This window comes from Triturus cristatus, chromosome 9 (assembly GCF_964204655.1).
Source record: "Triturus cristatus chromosome 9, aTriCri1.1, whole genome shotgun sequence".
Lineage (NCBI taxonomy): Eukaryota > Metazoa > Chordata > Amphibia > Caudata > Salamandridae > Triturus > Triturus cristatus.
In genome coordinates, this window is record NC_140592.1 from 378,474,332 (window position 1) to 378,497,276 (window position 22,945).

Here is a 22,945-nt window from a genome sequence, read left to right on the forward strand (position 1 = left end):
GATGAAGATGAAATGGATGTGTGATTCTGGACTCTAAGCTCATCCCCTGACTTTTTTCTTTTGTCAATCGCCCTCTTGTTGTGCAATCTTCAGAACTCCTTACAGGACTTATTACTTTTGAAGAAATGGACTGGGAAACTCTTTTCACCTCTGCCATCAGTGGCACTGGTTTACCACTGCGGTGCATATATTCATCAGGAGAGGCTCAAAGATCATCTTTCATGATGATCAATGAAAGGGTGCTCAGACATAAGATCTTTTTGTAGTTTCCTTGGTGTGGGATCACTGCAAATGTATCTGTGAGGGAACTTACTCAAGATCAGAGATCTAGGATTTCTAAACCGAGCCCTGCACATAGGCCTTTCTTAGGGTACCTCGCAAGAGGTTCAGGTGCAAGACTGTCTGCATAGCATGTAAGTTTGCTCTGGTGCAAGCCCAAAAACACAGTTCTCAGCTCGAGGTAGCATGTACGGCCCAGTGGGCATTTCAAGTAAAACCACAGGGCAAGAATGCACTACTCCAGACAAAGAGATATCCTGGAGATGGGAAATTCAGGAGGTCATTCTTGATGGTCCTCACTGGAAGATTCATATAAAAATCATGAGAGCCCTTGGCACTGGCCCCCACACACATTCAAAACTTCCCTTGAGCAAGTCAGCTTCAGAGTAATGTATCATCACTACTCACTTTTATTAAAACACCTAAACGAAGGTTGGAGGAAGAATCTGGGGGAAAAGGATGTGGATGGAGGCAGGTAGAGGTTTGTAGTAAGCATTGAGGGACTAAAACTGCCCCCACTTGAAGACACTGGGAACAGGTGTTTAAAGTAATCGACATAGGGAGAAGTTGTTGGAGTTCTGGAAGCGATCAGATCTAAGTCAGGCAAGGGCATGGGAATCAGCGGGCCGTTCTACACCTGGACTTCTTTTTCTCAATAATACCAACCTATGTTGTGCTAAGTTGCTTTGGTTCACATGCATATGACGCAAAGGAACCTGAGTTTCACTGAAAAATCTCCATTTTAGACAGGAGGATGCAAGTGCAAAAGGACAGTGTCTCAACAAGCTCTGATATCCCTTTTCCTCACCTTGGGTCCAACTGCTTCCAGTTCACTTTGTTCGATCTTCACTTTCTTCTCAGCAGCTTGAGACCTGCTTTGATCAAATTTGATAATTTTTTTCCAGGTATAGTAGTATTCAACACACTGGGTGACATTCTTTGTCTGTATCTAGAAGAGAAAAAAATCACAAAACATGACAATCCTGTGGGCATGGGTAACAAAGCCAACATTAAAGTAACAGGCTAATCGAAACAGAATTTACACATAATGCATACACCTACATGTAGTTTTCTGCTACTTATTGAAGCTATGGGTAAGTTTTATCATCCCATCTATTATTGCTTATTGAATATTCATATTCCACAACCATGCTTCTCCACTAAGAATAACTTGGCTTTGGCAATCAAGGTAATTATTGTTTTTCATAGGTATTAAGACATGCATTCTCCTTCGGAAATAGTTCAGAATGTACTACCTGGCTTACACTCTCACCTGGATTGCGGATTTAGATACTATACTAGCATTGCTCTTTAAGAAAGTCTATGAATGTCTGATGGTATGAGATACGATGGGAGAACTGCAACCTTGAGGATGGCTGTTCATATGCATAGTGTATAACCAGTCACCAAGGCCTGATTCATTAAGAAAGATCTTACACCTATTTGGCGGTACACAGAATTACGCCTTCACATAGGCGTAAATCTGCACCTACATGCAATTCAGCAACCCTGGGCAGAGATTTATGCCTCAAAGTAAGAGTACATGCCCCCCCCCCTTGCATAGGGGCCTTGGGGGCATTTGGGGTCTGATGCACAAACTGCACTTTGTAGTACATTTTGTAGTAGTACAAAACGTACCATAAATTGCAATTGCCAAATAACGTCCAGAGTTTTATGCCTCAGCATTTCCTATACTCATGAGTGTGGAGTTCTCTGCCTCACTGAGGAGACTCTGTACAAGTAAGCATAGGTTTTAGTTTTAAATGTGAGATGGATACAAGGAAGTGGCTTACAGACGGCAATGTATGCAAGGAATTGACATTAATATTATCTTAAAAATAATTTTAATATTTATTTTCAAGTTACATAAAAATTTTGAATTTCCCCCATACTTTACCATAACAGCAGTCAGGGCAGAGATCTGCGCATGATAAAGGAGAGAGACAAATAAAAATGTGTATTTAACTAACAAAAAAATATGAAAAATATTTTTATGTTAAATATTATTACAACTTCATTTTATGTAGTTACTTTAAATGTAGAACAAAATAAAAAAAATGCTACAACACTAGTAAATGCATTTTGAATTAAACCTTTAATTAAGGGAAACATATCACATTTATTTTCCTGAAGTTTAAATTAAAAGATACATTTCCTCATAAAGAAAACATATTTTAATGTGCATTAATAATTATTAAAAGTGATGTACAGAATTAACTAAAAATAGTGTAATTATTTTAAATAGCATTTATTGTTACATTATTTTTTAAATTCAAAATAGTTTATCGAAATATTGTTTCATTAAATATTAAATATATACTATTTGAATGTTTTTTTAACATCTATTTATATTTATTTATCTTTTAAATATTTCCAATGTTATTTTAACTCCCTGCCTCCATTATTGCCAATAGGAGGGTGTTGTGTTTTTTTTGTAGTAGCTTACACTTGGAGTTTTTGAAAACAGAACAACAGTAAACGTACTCAAAATTGTAAACATACTCCAAAGTGTATAATAAAAAAATAAGGACAACCGCCATCACTTAAAGATATTCACACATATTTGATTGACAAATATCACCTATGGAAGCACATAAATACTACACTGACCCTGGGTTCTGCCCACTTCCACTTGTGCTGGGAGACGACATGGAGTAAGACATTACCTACAGTCACCATGTTCAAGACATTTCATGCAAGACAAAGAGGAACTTTACAGTGAAGGCGACAATACTTGTAGTTCTTTTTGTAGTTGGTCATTAATGAGAAATAAATGATTTGGCCTGATATGCCCTAAGTGGAACGGGCTACATAGCAGGAGGTCACTCACTGTAACTATGTACTGAGGGTAGCAGTAAACGCTGTGGGGCACTTGACCTACTGTAGGACCTATCGTTGCAGGCAATTCCCAACGTCAAGCTAGGTAAGATGAACAGACCTCTATTTCTTAACCAGATCCATACTGCAAACTTATGTGGTTCTGTTGGCTAATAGTCTCCCCATTTACATACAGGCACATCTCACCCATGTCACTAACACACAAGCTGACTCCCTTGTAGATTGAAGATGGGACATATTAAGCTAGAACCTTCGAGATTTCCTTTCTACAGTCCCCAGGTCTGCAGCATTGTAGGGGAAATCTGTAACAAAACCACCTCCTCTTGTGGCAGTGCCACGACCAGCAGATTGGTATCACAACGTATCCATATCAGGCAGCCGGACCACCTCTTCAGACAAAGGGATGGTTGGTATCGGGGCAGGATTAGACACCATTCAGGAATGGGACATGCTGGGCAAGATGAACGGATAGGGGTGGTAGATGAGCTGGACAACTAGGACATAATGCAGGTCGTTCAAGACCTTATGTCATAGCAAAATCTTCAAAAAGAGCCTCTTTCCAGACCTGTTAACCAGCCTCCAAATAGTACATTAGCCTCACCAAACTTGTATTGTGTATATACATATGAGGAATGAAAACGTATATGAAGTACCACATCAAAGTGCACAATTGGAATATCATTACATATATAACATCATCATGGATTTGTCCTCTTGATACTTTATATATGGCCCACATAACCACATTGACACATAAACCTATAGCTGCACAAGACAACATATGGAAACACTTGACTTGTATAGGTGTAAAATGGAAGTTACGAAGTGGGTACTCACCATGCAGCAGCGCGGACATGCTTTTTTATTTAACACAAAAGGACACAAAACATGGAAGAATTTTGATACTGAGTCAGAAATAAATAAATAAACCCATCAGTGTTGGAGCCGGCCTCGTGGCGTGGTCCTGTTCCCCCTCGCTAAGCCGCACGAGGTCCCATGCACCTCGGGGCTCCTCCATTTTGGATTGTACGTGACTCTACGTAACCACCTACGTGACCCAGCTCCACCCGGCCTCGGTCCCAGCGAGGCCCGACATCGAGGCGCCAACCCCTGGCCCGGGGGATACCACGTGAACCCTTCCCACTCCCGGCGGAGGGCAGTATCGATGGGACCCCCAACCGTCCTTCCACACCTAGGTGCGATCGCCCCACAGCTCTCTGGGGCCTGGCGCCTCTCCTGCTGGGCGTCTGGCCGCTCCCTACCCGGCCTCTCCGCCCCCCCCCGGGCGCAAGGGTCCGGACATCAAAGGGCTCCAGACCTATATCTTGGGCGACCCGGCAACAAGACGACAGTTGTATCCCGGAGTCAAGAGCCCTGCTGATCGGATCGCGGCTGACCCTACGGAGAAAGACTCATCCTGAAACCACACTCTGAGCCATGCTGACGACGTCGCGGCTCCACCGTGCTTAAAGACCTTCCCGAACCTTTGGGGCCCTGCTGACGCTGTCGCGGCCCGACCTTGTTGAACGTACCATCAGAGCCCAGCTGACCTCGTCGCGGCTCGACCGAAGCGGACCTACCACCGGAGCCCTGCTGACTGTGTCGCGGCTCGACCCAAGCGGAACTACCACCCGAGCCCTGCAGACGCCGTCGCGGCTCTCCACGTCCGAGCTGCTTTGAGACCAGCACGCAAGGTCTGGCGCAGAGCCTCCCCGTACCTGGCTGGTACTAAGACTGTCCCGCTACCCTATCCCTCCAAGGACATTGAGACTCTTTCTGGATCACTCGATCCCACTGTAAATATTGAATGTGCTACCATTGATAAAGAACCAAGATAATCAACTGATACGGAGTCCTGTGTGGTGGTGTTACTGGGCCTAGTACGATCACAGGAGAAGGACCTCTCCTAGGAGGCTTCTCAGCGGCGCTCGGCTATAACTTTGCGGTAGGAAGGTGCCCCGGAGTAGTCCCCCCGACTCCCCGGTGGTCCTCCCTCCAACATTTGGTGGCCAGCGACGGGATCCGAGCCAGACGCAATCATACAGGCAAGTAACGCACCCACTACCTAACCAGACGGAAAAAGAAAGGGAACCATGGACGGCCAAGAAGCAACCGTGGCCGCAACCTTCCAGCCGGAAAGGCTGGAAGAATACACCCAAAAAGAACTGAAACAATTCTGCAAGGACAAAGGGATCCCAACCACAGGATTGGGCACCAAGGAAGAAATGCAGAAAGCCCTGAAAGCCTGGGCAGAATCCGAGGCCACTCCACCCCGAGCCGAAGGGACCTCCGCCCGGGACGGAAACCTGCCACCGACCATAACCCCGACAGATGGGGGGCGAAGCATCCCGGAAGCCGGCCTATCCCACGAAGAAATGCGAGAACGGGAGAGGGTCCGGACACACGAAATGGACCTCGCACGACTCCGGCTGGACGGTGAGCTCCTACTGGCGGAGAAGAAACTAGCCTTGGAGCAACTACGGCTGCAAGAGGAAATCGAAGAAAAGAAACGGCATCGGGAACTAGAAGAGAGACGGCTAACCCTTGAGCACGAGAGGAGCCTCAAGGAACTCGAACTGAAATCCAAAACGGGGGAGACCAGCACCCCCGGGGCCCGGGACGCTCTGCCACTGACCGAGCCAAAGGTTCATATCCCCAAGGATGTCGTCAAGGAATACTACAAAAACGACGACATCCAGCAGTGGTTCCGAGCCTACGAGGTAGCCATGACCTCCCATCGGGTACCCCGGAAGGATTGGGGTGCCGGCCTATGGGGGAGGTTCCTCAGCGAGGGCCGGGATACCCTGCTGCAACTCCCCGATGCGGTGATGACATCATACGACCACATGAAAGAAGCCCTACTCACCCGCTACGGACTATCAGCCGAGATGTACCGGCAGCGCTTCCGGGACTGCAAGAAGCTCCCCGGTACCACATGGGTCGAATACGTGGACTTCTTCAGCCGGGCCTTTGAAGGGTGGATAAAAGGGAGCAAGGTCACCTCGTACAATGAACTGTTCGACCTCATTGTCTGGGAGCACCTCGCCAACAACTGCTTTGTTGAACTAAGGCAACACCTCCTGGACAGTAAGCTGACCGAGCCCCGGAAGCTCGCCGCCGAAGCCGACCGTTGGGTCAACACCCAGGTCCCCCGGAACCCCGTGGGGGACTACCAACGGAGTACCACGGGACCTCCTCGCCAGCGGGGCGGAGGAGGGGGGTCCCACCGCAGTTGAGAATTCCCGGCCGGGCCGCCCAGAAGCCCGCCACGAGGCCAAGCCGCCAACCACACGTCCCCGACCCTGGGCCGAAGGGGGACCCCCATCCCCAGGCCTGGACCCCGACCAACAGTGGCCTGCTTCGGCTGCCAACAGACAGGCCACTATGCGAGCGACCCGGCCTGCCCCGTGAACCGACGGAACGGGACCGCTGGGCCCCCTCCCCGACAAATAGCCGCCGCAGCCCTGGGGGAAGGAGAGGACGAGGAGGAAAACCGCGACGACGGGTCCCCCGAGTGGGAACCGGCTGCCATGTCACTCGTATGCCTGGGCTCCCGAGAAATGGTGCCCCGAGCTGCCATCCCAAGCAACACCCAGAAGTACCAGCAGTGGGTCACCATCAATGGACGACGGGCCGAAGCCCTCCGGGACACTGGGGCAAGTGTGACCGCTGTCCGCTGCCACCTGGTGACCCCCGAACCAATCCTGCCGCATGTCCTATGCCCTGTCCGGACCGCGGACAACACCGAAAGCATGTGCCGGATGGCCAGGATCCCCTTCGAGTGGGGAGGAGTGTCAGGCACCCTCAAAGTAACTGTCCGCGACGACGCCCCAGTGGACTGCCTCCTGGGGAATGACCTAGAGAGCTCCCCCTGGGCCCAGGTGGAGCGCCGAGAGCATCTGGGGATGCTAGGGCTGCCCGAGTGGGCCTGCGCCACCACCCGGTCCATGACCGCCCAACCTGCCGCTGCCGCGGCCCCCGACAAGCCTACGGGCCCAGAACTACCACCCTCCTCCGGCACGGAGGAACCTGACGATGAGGCCGGGCCATCCGAACTTTCTCCCGACGAGGCCGCCTCCCTCAGCGAGATCCCCGAGCTGGCCCAGTGGCGCCACGACGGGGGCCCCACCCGCGAACAATTCCAGCAAGAGCAGAAGGCCTGCCCGTCCCTCGAGGGGGCCCGACAGCAAGCGGCCGCCCAGGCCTCGGGGGACCCCACGGGAACCCACTGGATCTATTGGGACCATGACTTATTGTATAGCGAGCAGAAAGTCGCCGAACTGGGAGCCGGCCGGGTGTTGGTGGTTCCCCTCCGATTCCGAGAGTTCCTCCTGAACCTGGCGCATGACGTGCCCCTCGCCGGACACCTCGGGCGAGACAAAACTTACAGCCGACTAGTGACCCATTTCTATTGGCCCCGAATGCGGAGAGACGTGGACCATCACTGCCGGTCCTGCCAGACCTGCCAGGCTAGCGGAAAGACTGGGGGTCGAGTTAAGGCCCCCCTCCAACCATTTCCAGCCGTCCACACCCCGTTCGAACGAGTAGGGATCGACATCGTGGGGCCCCTCGACCCCCGAACCGCCCTGGGACACCGCTTCATCCTGGTACTGGTCGACCACGCCACCCGATACCCCGAGGCCATCCCACTCCGCACTGTGACAGCTCCAGTGGTGGGCCGGGCCCTGATGGGCATCTTCTCCAGGGTGGGGTTCCCCCGAGAAGTGGTGAGCGACAGGGGTACGAACTTTATTTCAAAGTACATGAGATCCCTCTGGCAACAATGTGGGGTCCCCTACAAATTCACCACCCCTTACCACCCCCAGGGGAACGGACTGGTCGAGCGGTTCAACCGAACCCTGAAGGGGATGATCAAGGGCCTGGAAGAGCCCCTGAGGAGGAGATGGGACGTCCTGCTGCCCTGCCTCCTGTTCGCCTATCGAGAGGTACCACAGAAATCCCTGGGCTTCAGCCCCTTCGAACTGTTGTATGGGCACCCCGTCCGAGGGCCCCTCAACCTGGTCAAGGAGGGCTGGGAGGCGAACGTCCAAGATGCCCCCCCCGACGTCTACCGGTACCTCCGGACCCTGTGGAACCAGACTCGGAAGTTCCGGGCCCTGGCAGAAGCCAACCTCGAAGCCAGCCAAGAAGACATGAAACGCTGGTATGACGAAAATGCCTCGACCATCGAGTTCGAGCCGGGCCAGCAAGTCTGGGTCATGTCACCCGTGGACCCCTGCGCCCTGCAGGACAAGTGGACCGGGCCCTTCAAGGTGGTTGAGAGGAAGAGCCCCGTCACCTACCTGGTCGACATGGAGTCCCCGAGGAACCCCCTCCGGGTCCTACACGCCAACCGGCTCAAGCCCCACTTTGCCCGAACTGAACTAAGTCTGCTGCTGGCTACCGACGATGGGGGCGAAAGCGACTCCGAGCCCCTACCAGACCTCCAGGGGTCCTCGGGCCAAGACGGCTCCTTGGAGGGCGTCCACCTCTCCGCCACCCTGACCCCAGAACAGCGCCATGACTGCCGGAAGCTGCTGCAACCCTTCGCAGCCCTCTTCTCTCTCACGCCCGGGGTGACCCCCTGGTGCGTCCACGACGTGGACACCGGGGACAGCCCCCCTGTGCGGCACCGCGCCTACAGAGTACCCGACCGAGTCCGAGCCTGCATACAGACCGAGGTCTCCAAGATGCTCGCCCTCGGAGTCATCGAGCCATCAGACAGCCCGTGGGCCAGCCCGGTGGTCTTGGTGCCGTAGGCCGCCGCCCCCGGCACCCCCCCAGAACTCAGATTTTGTGTAGACTACCGGGGCCTGAACGCAGTCACCAAGACCGATGCCCACCCCCTGCCATGGGCAGACGAGCTGATCGATCGCTTAGGGGCCGCCCGCTACCTAAGCACCTTTGATCTCACCGCTGGGTACTGGCAGATCAAGCTCACTCCCGGCGCCCAGGAACGATCCGCCTTTTCCACCCCCGATGGGCACTACCACTTTTGGGTGATGCCCTTCGGTATGAAGAACGCCCCAGCGACCTTCCAGAGGCTGGTGAACAAGGTCCTGGCCGGGCTAGAAGCTTTCAGCGCGGCCTACCTCGACGACATTGCCGTCTTCAGCAACCACTGGGCCGCGCAGCTAGGACACCTCGGAGAAGTTCTGGCCGCTCTCCAAAGGGCCGGGCTCACAATTAAGGCCAGCAAATGCCAGATCGGTCAAGGATCTGTGACCTATCTGGGCCACCAGGTGGGGAGTGGCCAGGTGGCGCCCCTCCAGTTAAAGGTCGATGCCATCCAGGCGTGGGAGCCCCCCGCAACCCAAACCGCTGTCCGGGCCTTCTTAGGCCTCACAGGCTACTACCGGCGATTTATTAAGGATTATGGCAGCATTGTGGGGCCCCTTACGGAGCTCACTTCCAAGAAACAGCCCAAGGCGGTGCACTGGACGCCCCGCTGTCAGACCGCTTTTGAAGCCCTCAAGGCGGCCATGTGTGCTGCCCCTGTGCTACAGGCCCCTGACTACAGCAAGGAATTTGTGGTTCAGACCGATGCCTCGGAGTACGGGGTCGGGGCGGTCCTCTCCCAGATGGACGCCGAGGGCCTTAACCGACCTGTGGCCTTTATCAGCCGCCGACTGCTGCATCGGGAACAGAGGTGGAGCACCATCGAGCGGGAAGCCTTCGCTGTGGTATGGGCTCTCAAGAAGCTCCGGCCCTACCTTTTCGGCACCCACTTCAGAGTCCAAACTGACCACCGGCCCTTGCGGTGGCTAATGCAAATGCGGGGCGAGAACCCCAAGCTGTTGCGATGGTCCATCTCGCTGCAAGGGATGGACTTCACCGTGGAGCACCGGCCCGGCAACGACCACGCCAATGCTGACGGCCTGTCCCGATTCTTCCGCCTCGGCGAGGAGAACCCCCAAGGAGATGGGTGACTCTCCCTGCCTTCAGCTGGGGGGGACGCGTGTTGGAGCCGGCCTCGTGGCGTGGTCCTGTTCCCCCTCGCTAAGCCGCACGAGGTCCCATGCACCTCGGGGCTCCTCCATTTTGGATTTACGTGACTCTACGTAACCACCTACGTGACCCCGCTCCACCCGGCCTCGGTCCCAGCGAGGCCCGACATCGAGGCGCCAACCCCTGGCCCGGGGGATACCACGTGAACCCTTCCCACTCCCGGCGGAGGGCAGTATCGATGGGACCCCCAACCGTCCTTCCACACCTAGGTGCGATCGCCCCACAGCTCTCTGGGGCCTGGCGCCTCTCCTGCTGGGCGTCTGGCCGCTCCCTACCCGACCTCTCCGCCCCCCCCAGGCGCAAGGGTCCGGACATCAAAGGGCTCCAGACCTATGTCTGGGGCGACCCGGCAACAAGACGACAGTTGTATCCCGGAGTCAAGAGCCCTGCTGATCGGATCGCGGCTGACCCTACGAAGAAAGACTCATCCTGAAACCACACTCTGAGCCCTGCTGAGGACGTCGCGGCTCCACCGTGCTTAAAGACCTTCACGAACCTTTGGGGCCCTGCTGACGCTGTCGCGGCCCGACCTTGTTGAACGTACCATCAGAGCCCAGCTGACCTCATCGCGGCTCGACCGAAGCGGACCTACCACCGGAGCCCTGCTGACTGTGTCGCGGCTCGACCCAAGCGGAACTACCACCCGAGCCCTGCAGACGCCGTCGCGGCTCTCCACGTCCGAGCTGCTTTGAGACCAGCACGCAAGGTCTGGCGCAGAGCCTCCCCGTACCTGGCTGGTACTAAGACTGTCCCGCTACCCTATCCCTCCAAGGACATTGAGACTCTTTCTGGATCACTCGATCCCACTGTAAATATTGAATGTGCTACCATTGATAAAGAACCAAGATAATCAACTGATACAGAGTCCTGTGTGGTGGTGTTACTGGGCCTAGTACGATCACAGGAGAAGGACCTCTCCTAGGAGGCTTCTCAGCGGCGCTCGGCTATAACTTTGCGGTAGGAAGGTGCCCCGGAGTAGTCCCCCCGACTCCCCGGTGGTCCTCCCTCCAACAATCAGTCTGATGGTTTAAAACTATAATTAAGTAAGAAGGGCTATATCCTTCAATTGCCATACGAGACACACCAATCCTATAAAAAAACAAGTTACTTACATTCGGTAACACCTTATCGGGTAGAGACAGGATCCAGCCACAGATTGCTTACCTTTGATATCTCCCCAGGCGCCAGACTGGATCAAGAAAAATGTTTCTGGAAATTGTTTTCAGCAGTACCTCTGCATGTTGGTAGAGGGCATCGTAGTGTCTCTGTAGTGATGTCGACCAGTGGATGTGACATCGACAGAGTCCATATATGCCCCAGCCTGATGTGCGGATGTCAGTTTCTTCGGTCACTGAATTCCACACCAAAAACGCAGAGCCACTTACAGAAATGGCCATCGAAACAGTGTGCCAATAAAGAGATTTCTCTCTTTAAATACAGATGCATCTTCAAGGAGGAGTATCCCATTAGCCAGCAGAAGGAATATCCCCAAAGTGAAACAGGATATTGAAGGTATAAATAATGCAGTTCGCAGAATGGGGAGTATGGGAAAGGAATTTGCGGCTAGATCCTGTCTCTACCACATAAGGCATTACGTAAGGTAAGTAACTCGTTCATCTGGTAGAGACATCTAGCCGCAGATTCCTTACCTTTGAATTAGATACCAAAGCAAAATCATCCCCGGAGGAGGGACTGCAAACTGATTGCATCAAATCCATGATTAGAACTAGCCGATATCTAGATGGAGTAGAAGAAGTGACTTGCCACTCTAAGGCAAGAAGGCGAGCATGAAAATGCTCTGCAGCCCAAAAACTGTGGTAGGAACCATAGGTAACCAAAGCAGAAGAAGAAAAAGCATGTAGCTATACTCCTGGCAGAGGAAGAGAAAAAATGTGTCCAAAGACAGCATTCAACATAACCCTAAAAATGAGTTCACTGGCACAGTAGAACCTGAACAGGATCGCCCTTGAACAGGGAAATCCACGACAGAAGGCAACGTTACTGAGCCAGAGCTCCCTACCGTAGAGAAACATTACAGCAGTCCGCCTGTTTCGTAGGAACAGAAAGAAGGGAAACCAAGAAACCATGCACAAGAGAGAGCATGGAGCAATACTTGAACAAGAAGACGGCAAGAGAAACAAAGCACCATAGCTGTCTTTATGAAAAAACTACCAGAGATAGAGATTAGAGATAGCACCTGTAGCATCACCCATGAAGATACTAATATGGAAGGGAAAAAACAGAACAATGGTAGTAGTTAGAGAAGGAAAGATATATGTGTGTGTATATATATATATATGTGTGTTAACTACTGGCGGTCGCCAGCAGATAGTTATAGTTAGGACCTATTTTCCATAGGAAATCCGCAACATTCTATTCCCAATAAGTCTGGCGCCGGTTGATGAATCCTCGCAAACTTTTCCAAACTTTTGGCCAGCTCCGCTCCGCTCCTACCCTGAAAGTTTCGTGGTGATTCGTCAAGCCGGGGCCAAGAAAAAAGGGGTGTCCTAAAACGCGTTTTCCCCATGCAATTTCCCATAGGATCTGTTGTCGCAGCTACAGCCTGAACCGCTGAACGGAATTACACCAAATTTGGCAAAGAGGTAGTCCTCAGTTCAGACTCGTGCCTTTTGCATAAACGGTGTAAATCCGTTCAGTAGTTCCTGAGAAATTAGAGTTAAAAGTACATATATATCTATGGCCGGGGAGGATCCGCGGACCCTACCCGCACCGTATGCGCACCCTCCCCGAACCGAGCGCGCACCCTCCCGAACGCGCGCTGAATGCTAATTGGCTGTCGAGTGTCTGTCTACATTCAAAACCAGGAACTGTTGGCGGCCATGTTCTGCCTCGGTAGAAGCGAGGCTGAAGAAGCAAGGGGAATAAGTGTGTAAAACATATAAAGGGGGCAGAGTGGAAATACTCTGACCCTCTAGAGGTGCTTAGGGGGTCCCAGAAGGACCCCCTGGGGCCCCCTTTTTAAAAAAAAAAAAAAAAGGCGAAATGCGCGCACGGTGCGCGCCTCCTATTGCGTTGGGTGCGCGGATCCAAGGAATTTTTTTTTTTTAAAAGACAAGAAATCTTTGGTTATATTACAACTTTTTACACTGAAAGGCTGAAAGGTAGGGTGTATATTTCTGTTTGTTAAAGGCATGATTCTTATTGGTTAACAAAAACAGATTGTAAGGAACATTATATATGATAAGCTGATAGGTTGAAAAGTCAAGCACACTTGCTGTCTTATTTGGCAACATTGTGTGCTGAACTTGTGACCTGTGTGCTCAGTGCAGTGTTCCATGACCTGTTTCTATGGTAACGGGCAGAAGGCAGATTGGGGGAAGGGTTGAAATGTTTAACCAATAGAAATGTGTGTTTGATTCTGAATTTATGTGTGAAGGATTGTGATTCGATGTTTACATGTATATGTGTGGAAAATGAAAGGGAAACTTTTCCAAATCTGGTGTGTGACTGATATACTTCTTAATCTACAAAACAACTTGAAAGGTGAGTTATTTAATTGTGAGGGGATGTATGTAGACTATTTTGATTTTAATCAGACTAATGTATTTCTCCTGCTAAAGTGTAGGGAGTACTTTTTTTCTCTACAATCTTATTGACAGTGTGTGTGCATGTAGAAACCATTCTGTGATAAGCATTTGTGTTTTTCATGTGTTTGCAGACAGATAACTGTGCTGTTTTTATATTTTGGTAGAATTAGAAACCAGTCATTGTTTATGAATTTGTGAAATGAGTTATGATTCTATATTAAAATGTAGTACTCCTTCTAGATGAAGAAATGTGTTTTGGTATAGTGCAAGGGATAGTGTTGTTTGTCTAGAATCACACAGTGAGTATGTGTGCATTTGGGAACCACTGTGAGAGAAGCATTTGGTAACATCGTGTATTTGCTGACAGATAACTGTTTTAAAACCTGTCATGTTGTCAAGTTTTAGTAGCATTAGAAGCCAGTCTTTGCTTATGCATTGATAAAATAAGTCATGCTTTGACACTAATGTGCTGTACTTTAACATGTAGATTGTGTGTAGTCTCCTTACCCCTTGTACAGTAGTGAATGAGTTTTGGTAAGCTGCTAGGGATAGTGCTGCTTGTCTAGAATCACACTGTGAGTCTGTGTGCATTTGGGAACCACTGTGAGAGAAGTATGTGGTAATATTGTGTATTTGCTGACAGATAACTGTTTTAAAACCTGTCTTGTTGTCAAGCTTTAGTAGCATTAGAAGGCAGTTTTTGCTTATGCTTTGATTAAATGAGTCAGGCTTTGACACAAAAGTGCAGTCCTGAAATATGTAGATAGTGTGCAGTTCCCTTACCACTTCCACTGTAGTGAATGAGTTTTGGTAAACTCCTAGGGATAGTGGTGCTTGTCTAGAATCACACTGTGAGTTAGTGTGTATTTGGTAACCACTGTGAGAGAAGCATTTGGTAACATCGTGTATTTTCTGACAGATAACTTTTTTAAAACCTGTCATGTTGTCAAGTTTTAGTAGCATTAGAAGCCAGTCTTTGCTCATGTGTTGATTAAATGAGTTAGGCTTTGACACAAAAGTGCAGTCCTGAAATATGTAGATTGTGTGCAGTTCCCTTACCACTTCCACAGTAGTGAATGATTTTTGGTAAACTCCTAGGTATAGTGGTTGTTGTCTAGAATCACACTGTGTGTCTGTGTGCATTTGGGAACCACTGTGAGAGGAGCATTTGGTAACATTGTGTATTTGGTGACAGATAACTCTTTTAAAACCTGTCATGTTGTCAAGTTTTAGTAGCATTAGAAGCCAGTCTTTGGTTATGCATTGATAAAATGATTCATGCTTTGACACTAATGTGCTGTACTTTAATATGTAGATTGTGTGTAGTCTCCTTACCCCTTGCACAGTAGTGAATGAGTTTTGGTAAGCTGCTAGGGATAGTGTTGCTTGTCTAGAATCACACTGTGAGTCTGTGTGCATTTGGAAACCACTGTGAGAGAAGCATTTGGTAACATCGTGTATTTTCTGGCAGATAACTCTTTTAAAACCTGTCATGTTGTCAAGTTTTAGTAGCATTAGAAGCCAGTCTTTGCTTATGCGTTGATTAAATGAGTCATGCTTTGACACTAATGTGCTGTACTTAAATATGTAGATTGTGTGCAGTTCCCTTGCCTCTTCTAGACTAGTGAATGAGTTTTGGTAAACTGCTAGGGATAGTGTTGCTTGTCTAAAATCACACTGTGAGTCTGTGTACATTTGGGTAAGAATTGTGATAGAAGCATTTGGTATCATGGTGTATTTGGTGACAGATAACTGTTTTAAAATCGGTCATGTTGTCAAGTTTTAGTAGCTTTAGAAGCTATTCTTTGCTTATGCATTGATAAAATGAGTCAGGGTTTGACACTAAAGTGCAGTACCATGTACTATTCTCTTCACTGTGCCAGAACTGAAAATTTAGAAGTTTTACCCAGACACTTAGCAGTAGTCTGATGATTTAGTCAGTTTCCAAGTACTTATGTTGTGAACCATACATTACCACATAGACTGCTTCAAATGTCTTTGCAGTATGCATGCAGTCTTCTAACATACTATACACTTGTCTTTCACATCTTCAATTCTCTAGTCAGTATCCATACAGTCCAGCAAACACCCTGTCACTCCCTTTGCACTTCTCTAGTGACCCATTCAGTACCAAGTACTAATCCATTCCCTGCGCCAAAAGCCTACCATTTATAAATTCACACAGGCACTCTCCTTGCTGTACTCTAATCATTCAGTCAGTACCCAAGTACTCATGCAGTGAGCCAGGCCTTATCACATAGACTGCTTCAAACCCCTATCCACTATGCATGCAGTCTTCTAACCACCTAGACACTTGTCTTTCACACCTTCAATTCCCTAGTCAGTATCCATACAGTGCAGCAAACATCCTGTCACTCCTTTTGTACTCCTCTAGTGACCCATTCAGCACGATGTACTAATCCATTCACTGTGCCAAAACCCAAACACTTATAAATTCACCAAGACACTCTCTTTGCAGTACTCTAATCATTCAGTCAGTGCCTAAGTACTCATGCACTGAGCCAGGCCTTAGCACATGGACTGCTTCAAACCCCTATCCACTATGCAGGCAGTCTTCTAACCACCTAGACACTTGTCTTTCACATCTTCAATTCCCTAGTCAGTATCCATACAGTCCAGCAAACATCCTGTCACTCCCTTTGCACTCCTCTAGTGACCTATTCAGTACCAAGTACTAATCCATTCCCTGCGCCAAAAGCCTATCACTTATAAATTCACCCAGGCACTCTCCTTGTTATACTCTAATCATTCATTCAGTACCCAAGTACTCATGCAGTGAGCCAGGCCTTATGACATAGACTGCTTCAAACGCCTATTCACTATGCATGCAGGCCTCTAACCACCTACACAGTTGTCTTTCACACCTTCAATTCCCCAGTCAGTATTCATACACTTCTAGCAAACACCCTGTTACGCACCCAGTGTGTCTCCTTATAGTACTGTAATCATTCAGTCAGTTAGCATGTAGTCTTTTAGTAAGGTAGGCTTTAGGGCATGAACTGCTTCAAAGTAGTATGCACTATGCATGTAGTGTTTTAATAATCGTCACACTTGTGGTTCAGGGCTATAGTTTCTTAGTCAGTTTTTATATAAAATGTGTTTGTACAGTAATGGAATAGTATACATTTGAAAGTTATTAATATACATTTATTTGTGATTCTTTTTTACAGATACAGAACAGGAGTGTTTCTCATCTGTTTGCACTCTTCTCGTGCAAGATTGTTTGGATGAAGGGTCCTTCGGTGTTTCATCATACTTGCCGTGTGAGTATTTCTTGTTAGGATCCCCTTGCAACAGAACTCTTTTGCAAATCTTGCATGTGACCAAGGTGGCATTGATCTTTGTTTGCCCCTCAGGAAAAGTAAAAAAATTCCACAGCACTGAAGGAAAACGTTGTGGGCGTGGTGCGTCCTCCAAAAATTCATCCTTAGATTCGGTGAATATTTTAAAGCGACAACATTTACAGTTTTTGTAAGTTAAACTTATAAAATTTTGTTAGCTGTAAGCATTTTATATATCTGTGATTTTTATCTTGTGGTATTTTGTTGAGAATAGTATGTTGGGTTTTTTTTAACAATCTTTTTGATTGTTTTTTTTTTGCCCGCTGTTAAGTGATGAGTACGATTGAAATCACTATTTTTAGTGAAATTTATTATATTTTGAGAACAGCAAAAAAGGCAAACAAATTACTTTGTGGAAATTATGCTGTGTTGTAAAAAATGTATTATTACATGTTATAATTTTTTTTTCCTTTTCTTTCACAGATCCAAATTTTAAAATAAGCAATTTATATGAATTTAGATTGCAATGAAAATATGAAAAAAATGTATACCATTTTTTATTTCTATTACTGTGAAGGTAAGTTTAACTAAGTCTCAATATGCAGAATGATGAGGTATGCAAGAAGCTTCAAAGTTGAAACACGTTTCTAAAAACACTCTGTTTATACGTATGTAGTTTTGAAATCTGACTATAATCAGATATCATGTGACCTGAAAAAAAAAGAGATTTGAGGGGTTCATAATATTTCCCATTGTACCTATTGAAGGACCACAATCATTTCAATCATTTTTCTTTGAGCATCTTTGCAGACAAAACTCTGTGCTTACCTTCTATCATTCGCAAGGAATTTTCAAACTGGAAATATGTCACTTTTTGTTACATAGTTATTGCGCAAGACACTCGTTTATATTTACAAAGAGAGGAAAAGGCACTCTGTGTACTTTTTATACTCCATGTAAATACAACCTCATCATACACACCACTTTGCGTTGAAAGGGTGTTCTATAAGTGTTGTTGTGCATGATTGCACTTTCTTTTATACCAGAGGCACTCTTGATTGGCCAAAACCTTCTGAATCAAAAATGATGCATTATGGTAAGTTTCAGCGATCTTAAAATCATTATTCCAAATGGACATCTGAGTGGAGCATATCTGTTGGCATAATAGTCACAATCATTATAATTATTCAACCCTTCAATGGGTACACTTTGGTCATGTTCATCAATCACAATCCATGCAGTCCCATATATCGCCTAAATCTGCAGGCAAACACGGCCCCCTACGCAGTAAATCTGCGATTCCGGCAGAACAGTGCTGACGTTAACGAGGTGGTGCAGTCCTGTACCGGTGTCGGGCTACACCGTCAAAATATAAATCCAATTTCTCCAATGCCCATGGAGAAAGAAGGACGCACTCAGCTGCAGGCATATTTAATCATACTCAGAAAAAAAAGCACGTCCTCTGATACAAGGGAATAAGCGTAACTGACTGAGGCAGCTGCAACAGACCCAAAAGATTGTATGGTGAAAGAAGGATGCAGGCTGAAGAACCTCGCTAGAGAGAAGTCAAAACCTGCATCCGTGTTCATGAATGCGAATACCCGGAAGACTGGACTAGGGATGCCTCCGAAACCTCCAATAGTAAGTGAGTTAGACAGAGGAGGCTGGAGAATTGGACAAATAAAGAGGGTACATCATCGAATAGGGACTAGGTACGTAAGATATGGAATTCCAAATAAATGCTAAGCATGAAAAGCTGAACCCAAAAAGGGTTGCCAAACATACAAAAACACAAGTATGGGTTCTAGAGGAGAGCGTCTCAACAGGAGACCAGAAACAGAACAAAATTGCAGGAAGCATAATCTATTGGCAGAAAAAGCCCTGCAGAATACCACTTGTGGAGATTGCAACACCATACATGAAGAAAAGACAACTTTGTAGCTTCAAAATGGAAGTGAAGCCACAACAATAGGAATGTACTCTCAAGAAGATAAGAGACTGAAAACAAATAATATCTGGTACAATTAACCTTGAAATGCTAGACACATAAGTATGTTCCTTGTAGGAAAAAAGAGAGAGATCAACAAGGAAAAAGGGCAGTCAAAGGAGGAACCAAGTTCCTTACAGACTACTTCAAGAGCGAAGGGAACGATGGGTGAAAGACCCTCAGTAAAAGAGGCACCTGTTTTACTGTTTTCTATTGTCTTCGCCAATGTTTGTTGTGACTTTGCCACTTGTCTGTGCCAATGCTTGTTGCAGACTATGATGTTATCTGTTTACTATTTTCTGTTGTTTTTGCCAATGCTTGTTGTGACTTTGCCACTTGTCTGTGCCAATGCTTGTTGCAGACTATGATGTTATCAAGGCCTTTTGTCCCTTCACAGCTCCAGTAGTTTACCTGTGAGCTGGAATCAATAGGTGCCTGATGTTACCTCTGATTGGAGTGTTTTTGTGTGTTTTTATGTTTGTTTTTTTTTTTTTTTTTGTCCTCATCTCACCAATAAGCATTAGCAGAGGAGGCCGGCATACCATACTGTGCACCCTGGCTGTGAAAAATGTCTTAATGTCTTTTTTTTTTCTTAGAGGTGTAGATTTGTAGGTCACCTGTCATAGCAAGATTTCATAAAGTAGGCTTCACAGAAGAAATGCTGGAGATGAGGTGAGATGTTGAGGGAGATTAGGACCACAAGACTGCTTCTGTGGAAGAAGCCAAAGCAAAGAATGAAGTGTGGGTGTGGCTTTAAAAAAGGAGCTGTGCCCAAGAAGGCTCCCGCTCTTGCATGGACTTCCAGTTCTTATGAGAGTTAAGGTACGTGTTTGGCCCTTTCTGAGGGACTCGTATTCCTCTCCACAAGTTTAGTAAGGTTATCTGTGGGTTCTTTTCTTATCTTTTCTAGTCTCCTCTTTTTGCTATAAAGAAGGGGCTTGCTTCCTACTTTATTATTATTATTTTTTGGATATATTCTGTAACCTTTTGATAGTTATAGTAAGTCTTCGACTTTGTACATGACTGATTTGAATCATGTGTGGTATTCATAAGAAAATGAGTACCGTGTGATTAATGTTGTTCCTTTTATAAAAATGAGTTCCGTGATATAGTCACTTTGGAGTTGGTGAACTATATCAATTTTCATGGAAGAATTTATGTGCTGCTAATTCTATGTTTAGATGTCGCAAATTAAGTTACTAGTGAAAATTGCTTTTTAATGAGTCTGTGGTAAGGTTTTGTATTTGTTTTTATATTTAATATGCTATTTATGTAAATGTTTTTTAAATTTGAGATTAGATGTCACACACCTTTGAAATATGATAGGTTACTTATGTGGTGCTTCTTTGTAAATTTCAGCCCTGAAGAAGTCCTAGCAGAGTAGGACGAAACGCGTTGGCTGAAGGATTGTTTGGAAAATAAAAGAAATTATAAATCATCGTTTGGATCAAGTGACGTCTCTTGCATTAATTTGATTTAATGGGAATAATATGGACATTTAAGAAATTTTGCAAAGAAGGGTGGTGCGGTTCTGATATAGTAGAAAGTTGTTTGTTTCCTGTTTAAGGTAGCACTCTTGGACAGAGGGTGTTTTCAGAACCTGCACACATTTCCAGATACTTGTGTTAAATACTGTTGGTATTACTATCCATTCTGGTGCTGCATCAGTGCTCTAAACCCAACTGTCCTTTTTGTGTAAATATCTTCCTAAAATAACCCCTGCTCATCCCCTTGGTAGCTGACACAAGCAGTCAGGCTTATCTTAGAGGCAGTGTGTAAAGCATTTCCACATAACCAACAGTAATACAGTAAAGACACTACAAAGGGACACCACACCAGTTTAGAAAAATATCCAATATTTTTATATATCCAAAACAAGACCAAAAACAATACAAATCCACCATACAGTTCTCAGAAATCTTCAGTAATCAAAATAGACTTGAAATACAGTTCCTTGAAGTCGATAGCTCTGTCTGGGGCTATCACGGCATTGAGAACAACAAATCCAAATGGTGCGAAGTGATGCTGTGCTCGTAGCGGTACTGGCTGGTCACGGTGCAAGCAACGGCGGTGTCGTTGCTGAAGCGCTGTCATCGGCTGACAAACCGAAGTCAAAGGCGCCAGCGGGCCAAGGCTGTGGTGCGGGATGAGGATGGTGCATCGTGTAACTTATGAGCGGTGCCCTCGAACCACAGTACAAGCAGTGGCATTGATGTTGACGTGGAGCGTCGTCATCGGGAATACCAAGGCGGCATTGTGAAGCCAGGTGGTGCGAAGTGTGGTGCCCACAAGTCGCTGTGCAAGCATAGGCTTGATGGCGGTGTTGGGTGGCGTTGTCGGTGACACCAGGGTTCGGTTGTGGCATGCAGCAGTGCCTCTGCGGTGCCTTCAGGACATGGGGTCGGCAGAGGTGTTGTAGATGGTGTTGGGTTGCTTTTTCTTCTGTTGCAGCACAAAACACACAGTCCCCAGTGCTAATGGCAGAAGAACTTAAAAATGTGTTGTTACTAGACTTCTTGAACAGGGGGCAAGCTCTACCTCAAACCCTTGGAGAAACTCAATAAAGAAGTTGTAGAAAGTTCAGTCCAGTCCTTTCACTGCCCAAGACAGTAGCAGCCAATGCAGGCCAACACAGCAAAGCACTCAGCAAAGTGGTAGTTCCTCCTCACAGCTTCTCCAGCTCTTCTTCTTGGCAGTCTTCTTGGTCCAAAAGAGTTCTAAAGTTCTGGGGTCTGGGACCCAATATTTATACTCAAAATTCCGTTGTCCTCTCAGGCAGAGAGTGTCTGTGCTTAGTTCAAACCAGTCTGGCCCAGCTTCCCAGCAGGAGGTGGAGACAGAATTGTCTGCAGCAGACTAGGCCCATTCAGGTGCAAGGGAATCTCTTCCCACTACTCTAAATGCAGCCCAGGTCTATTCAACCCAGCCCTGACTCATCCAGACTCTCTGGAGCCACTGCACATCCCCTGCCCCTGTCACTCCAAAGCCAGACAGTCAATAAACATCCTAGCAGAGGCACACAGGATGGCTAAGCAAGAAAATACCTACTTTCTAAAAGTGGTATTTTCAAACACAGAATGTAAAAATCACCTTTACCAAAAGATGCATCTTTAGATTCTGAGTTCAGGCATACTAAACATTATTTTCCTATCTGGCCCCAATGGGAAATTATATTTATAAGATGTTATATATTAAGTCCGATGCATTCCTATGGGCCAGAGAGCCTTTTAATAGTGAAAAACGAAATTGGCAGTTTTTCACTATCAGGACATGCCACACACATCAGGGCATGTCCTACCTTTCACTTACACTGCACACTGCCCACAGGGGTACCTTGGGCCTACCTTAGGGGTGACTCACATGTAGGAAAAGGGAAGGTTAGGGCCTAGCAAGTGGGTGCACTTGCCACGTCGACATGGCAGTTACAAACTGCTCACAGACCCTGCAGTGGCAGGTCTGAGTTACCTTTTCAGGGCTACTCATGTGGGAGGCACAATCAGTGCTGCAGGGCCACTAGTAGCATTTGAGTTACAGGCCCTGGCACACTCAGTGCACTTTACTAGAGGCATACCAGTAAATCAAATATGCCAATCATGGAAACACCAATCCATAATACAAATGTCACAGAGAGCATATGCACTTTAGCACTGAATAGCAGAAAAAATAGGAGGAAGAAGCAAATATGTTGGGGATAACCCTGCAAAAAGGGCCATCTTCAACACAACCCCCCTCCATCCTAAAGCCAGGGTAGACCAATCCATACCTCAATGGGCTTCCCTGCTTGGGGTGATAGAACCTAGAACCTGGCCCACAACAGCAGGGGCTTATTCACGTTCTATGCCTTCCTGAACCTATCAATCAATCAATCAATCGCATTTATAAAGCGCGCTAGTCACCCATCAAGGGTCTCAAGGCGCTGGGAGAAGGGGGGGGTCAGTGCTCGAAGAGCCAGGTCTTGAGCTGCCTTCTGAAGGAGAGGTGGT

The 22,945-nt window shown here is 47.3% G+C and overlaps 1 protein-coding gene across 1 annotated transcript in view; it reads right to left on the minus strand.

Annotated features, from left to right (window-relative positions):
• The window catches only part of ZNF541 (zinc finger protein 541), a 1,112,036-nt gene that overhangs the window by 132,993 nt on the left and 956,098 nt on the right, over positions 1 to 22,945 (minus strand). Inside the window, exon 14 of the mRNA XM_085627847.1 lies at positions 1,088 to 1,228. Within this exon, the coding sequence (XP_085483973.1) occupies positions 1,088 to 1,228 (141 nt within the window). The remainder of the gene's footprint in view (positions 1 to 1,087; positions 1,229 to 22,945) is intronic.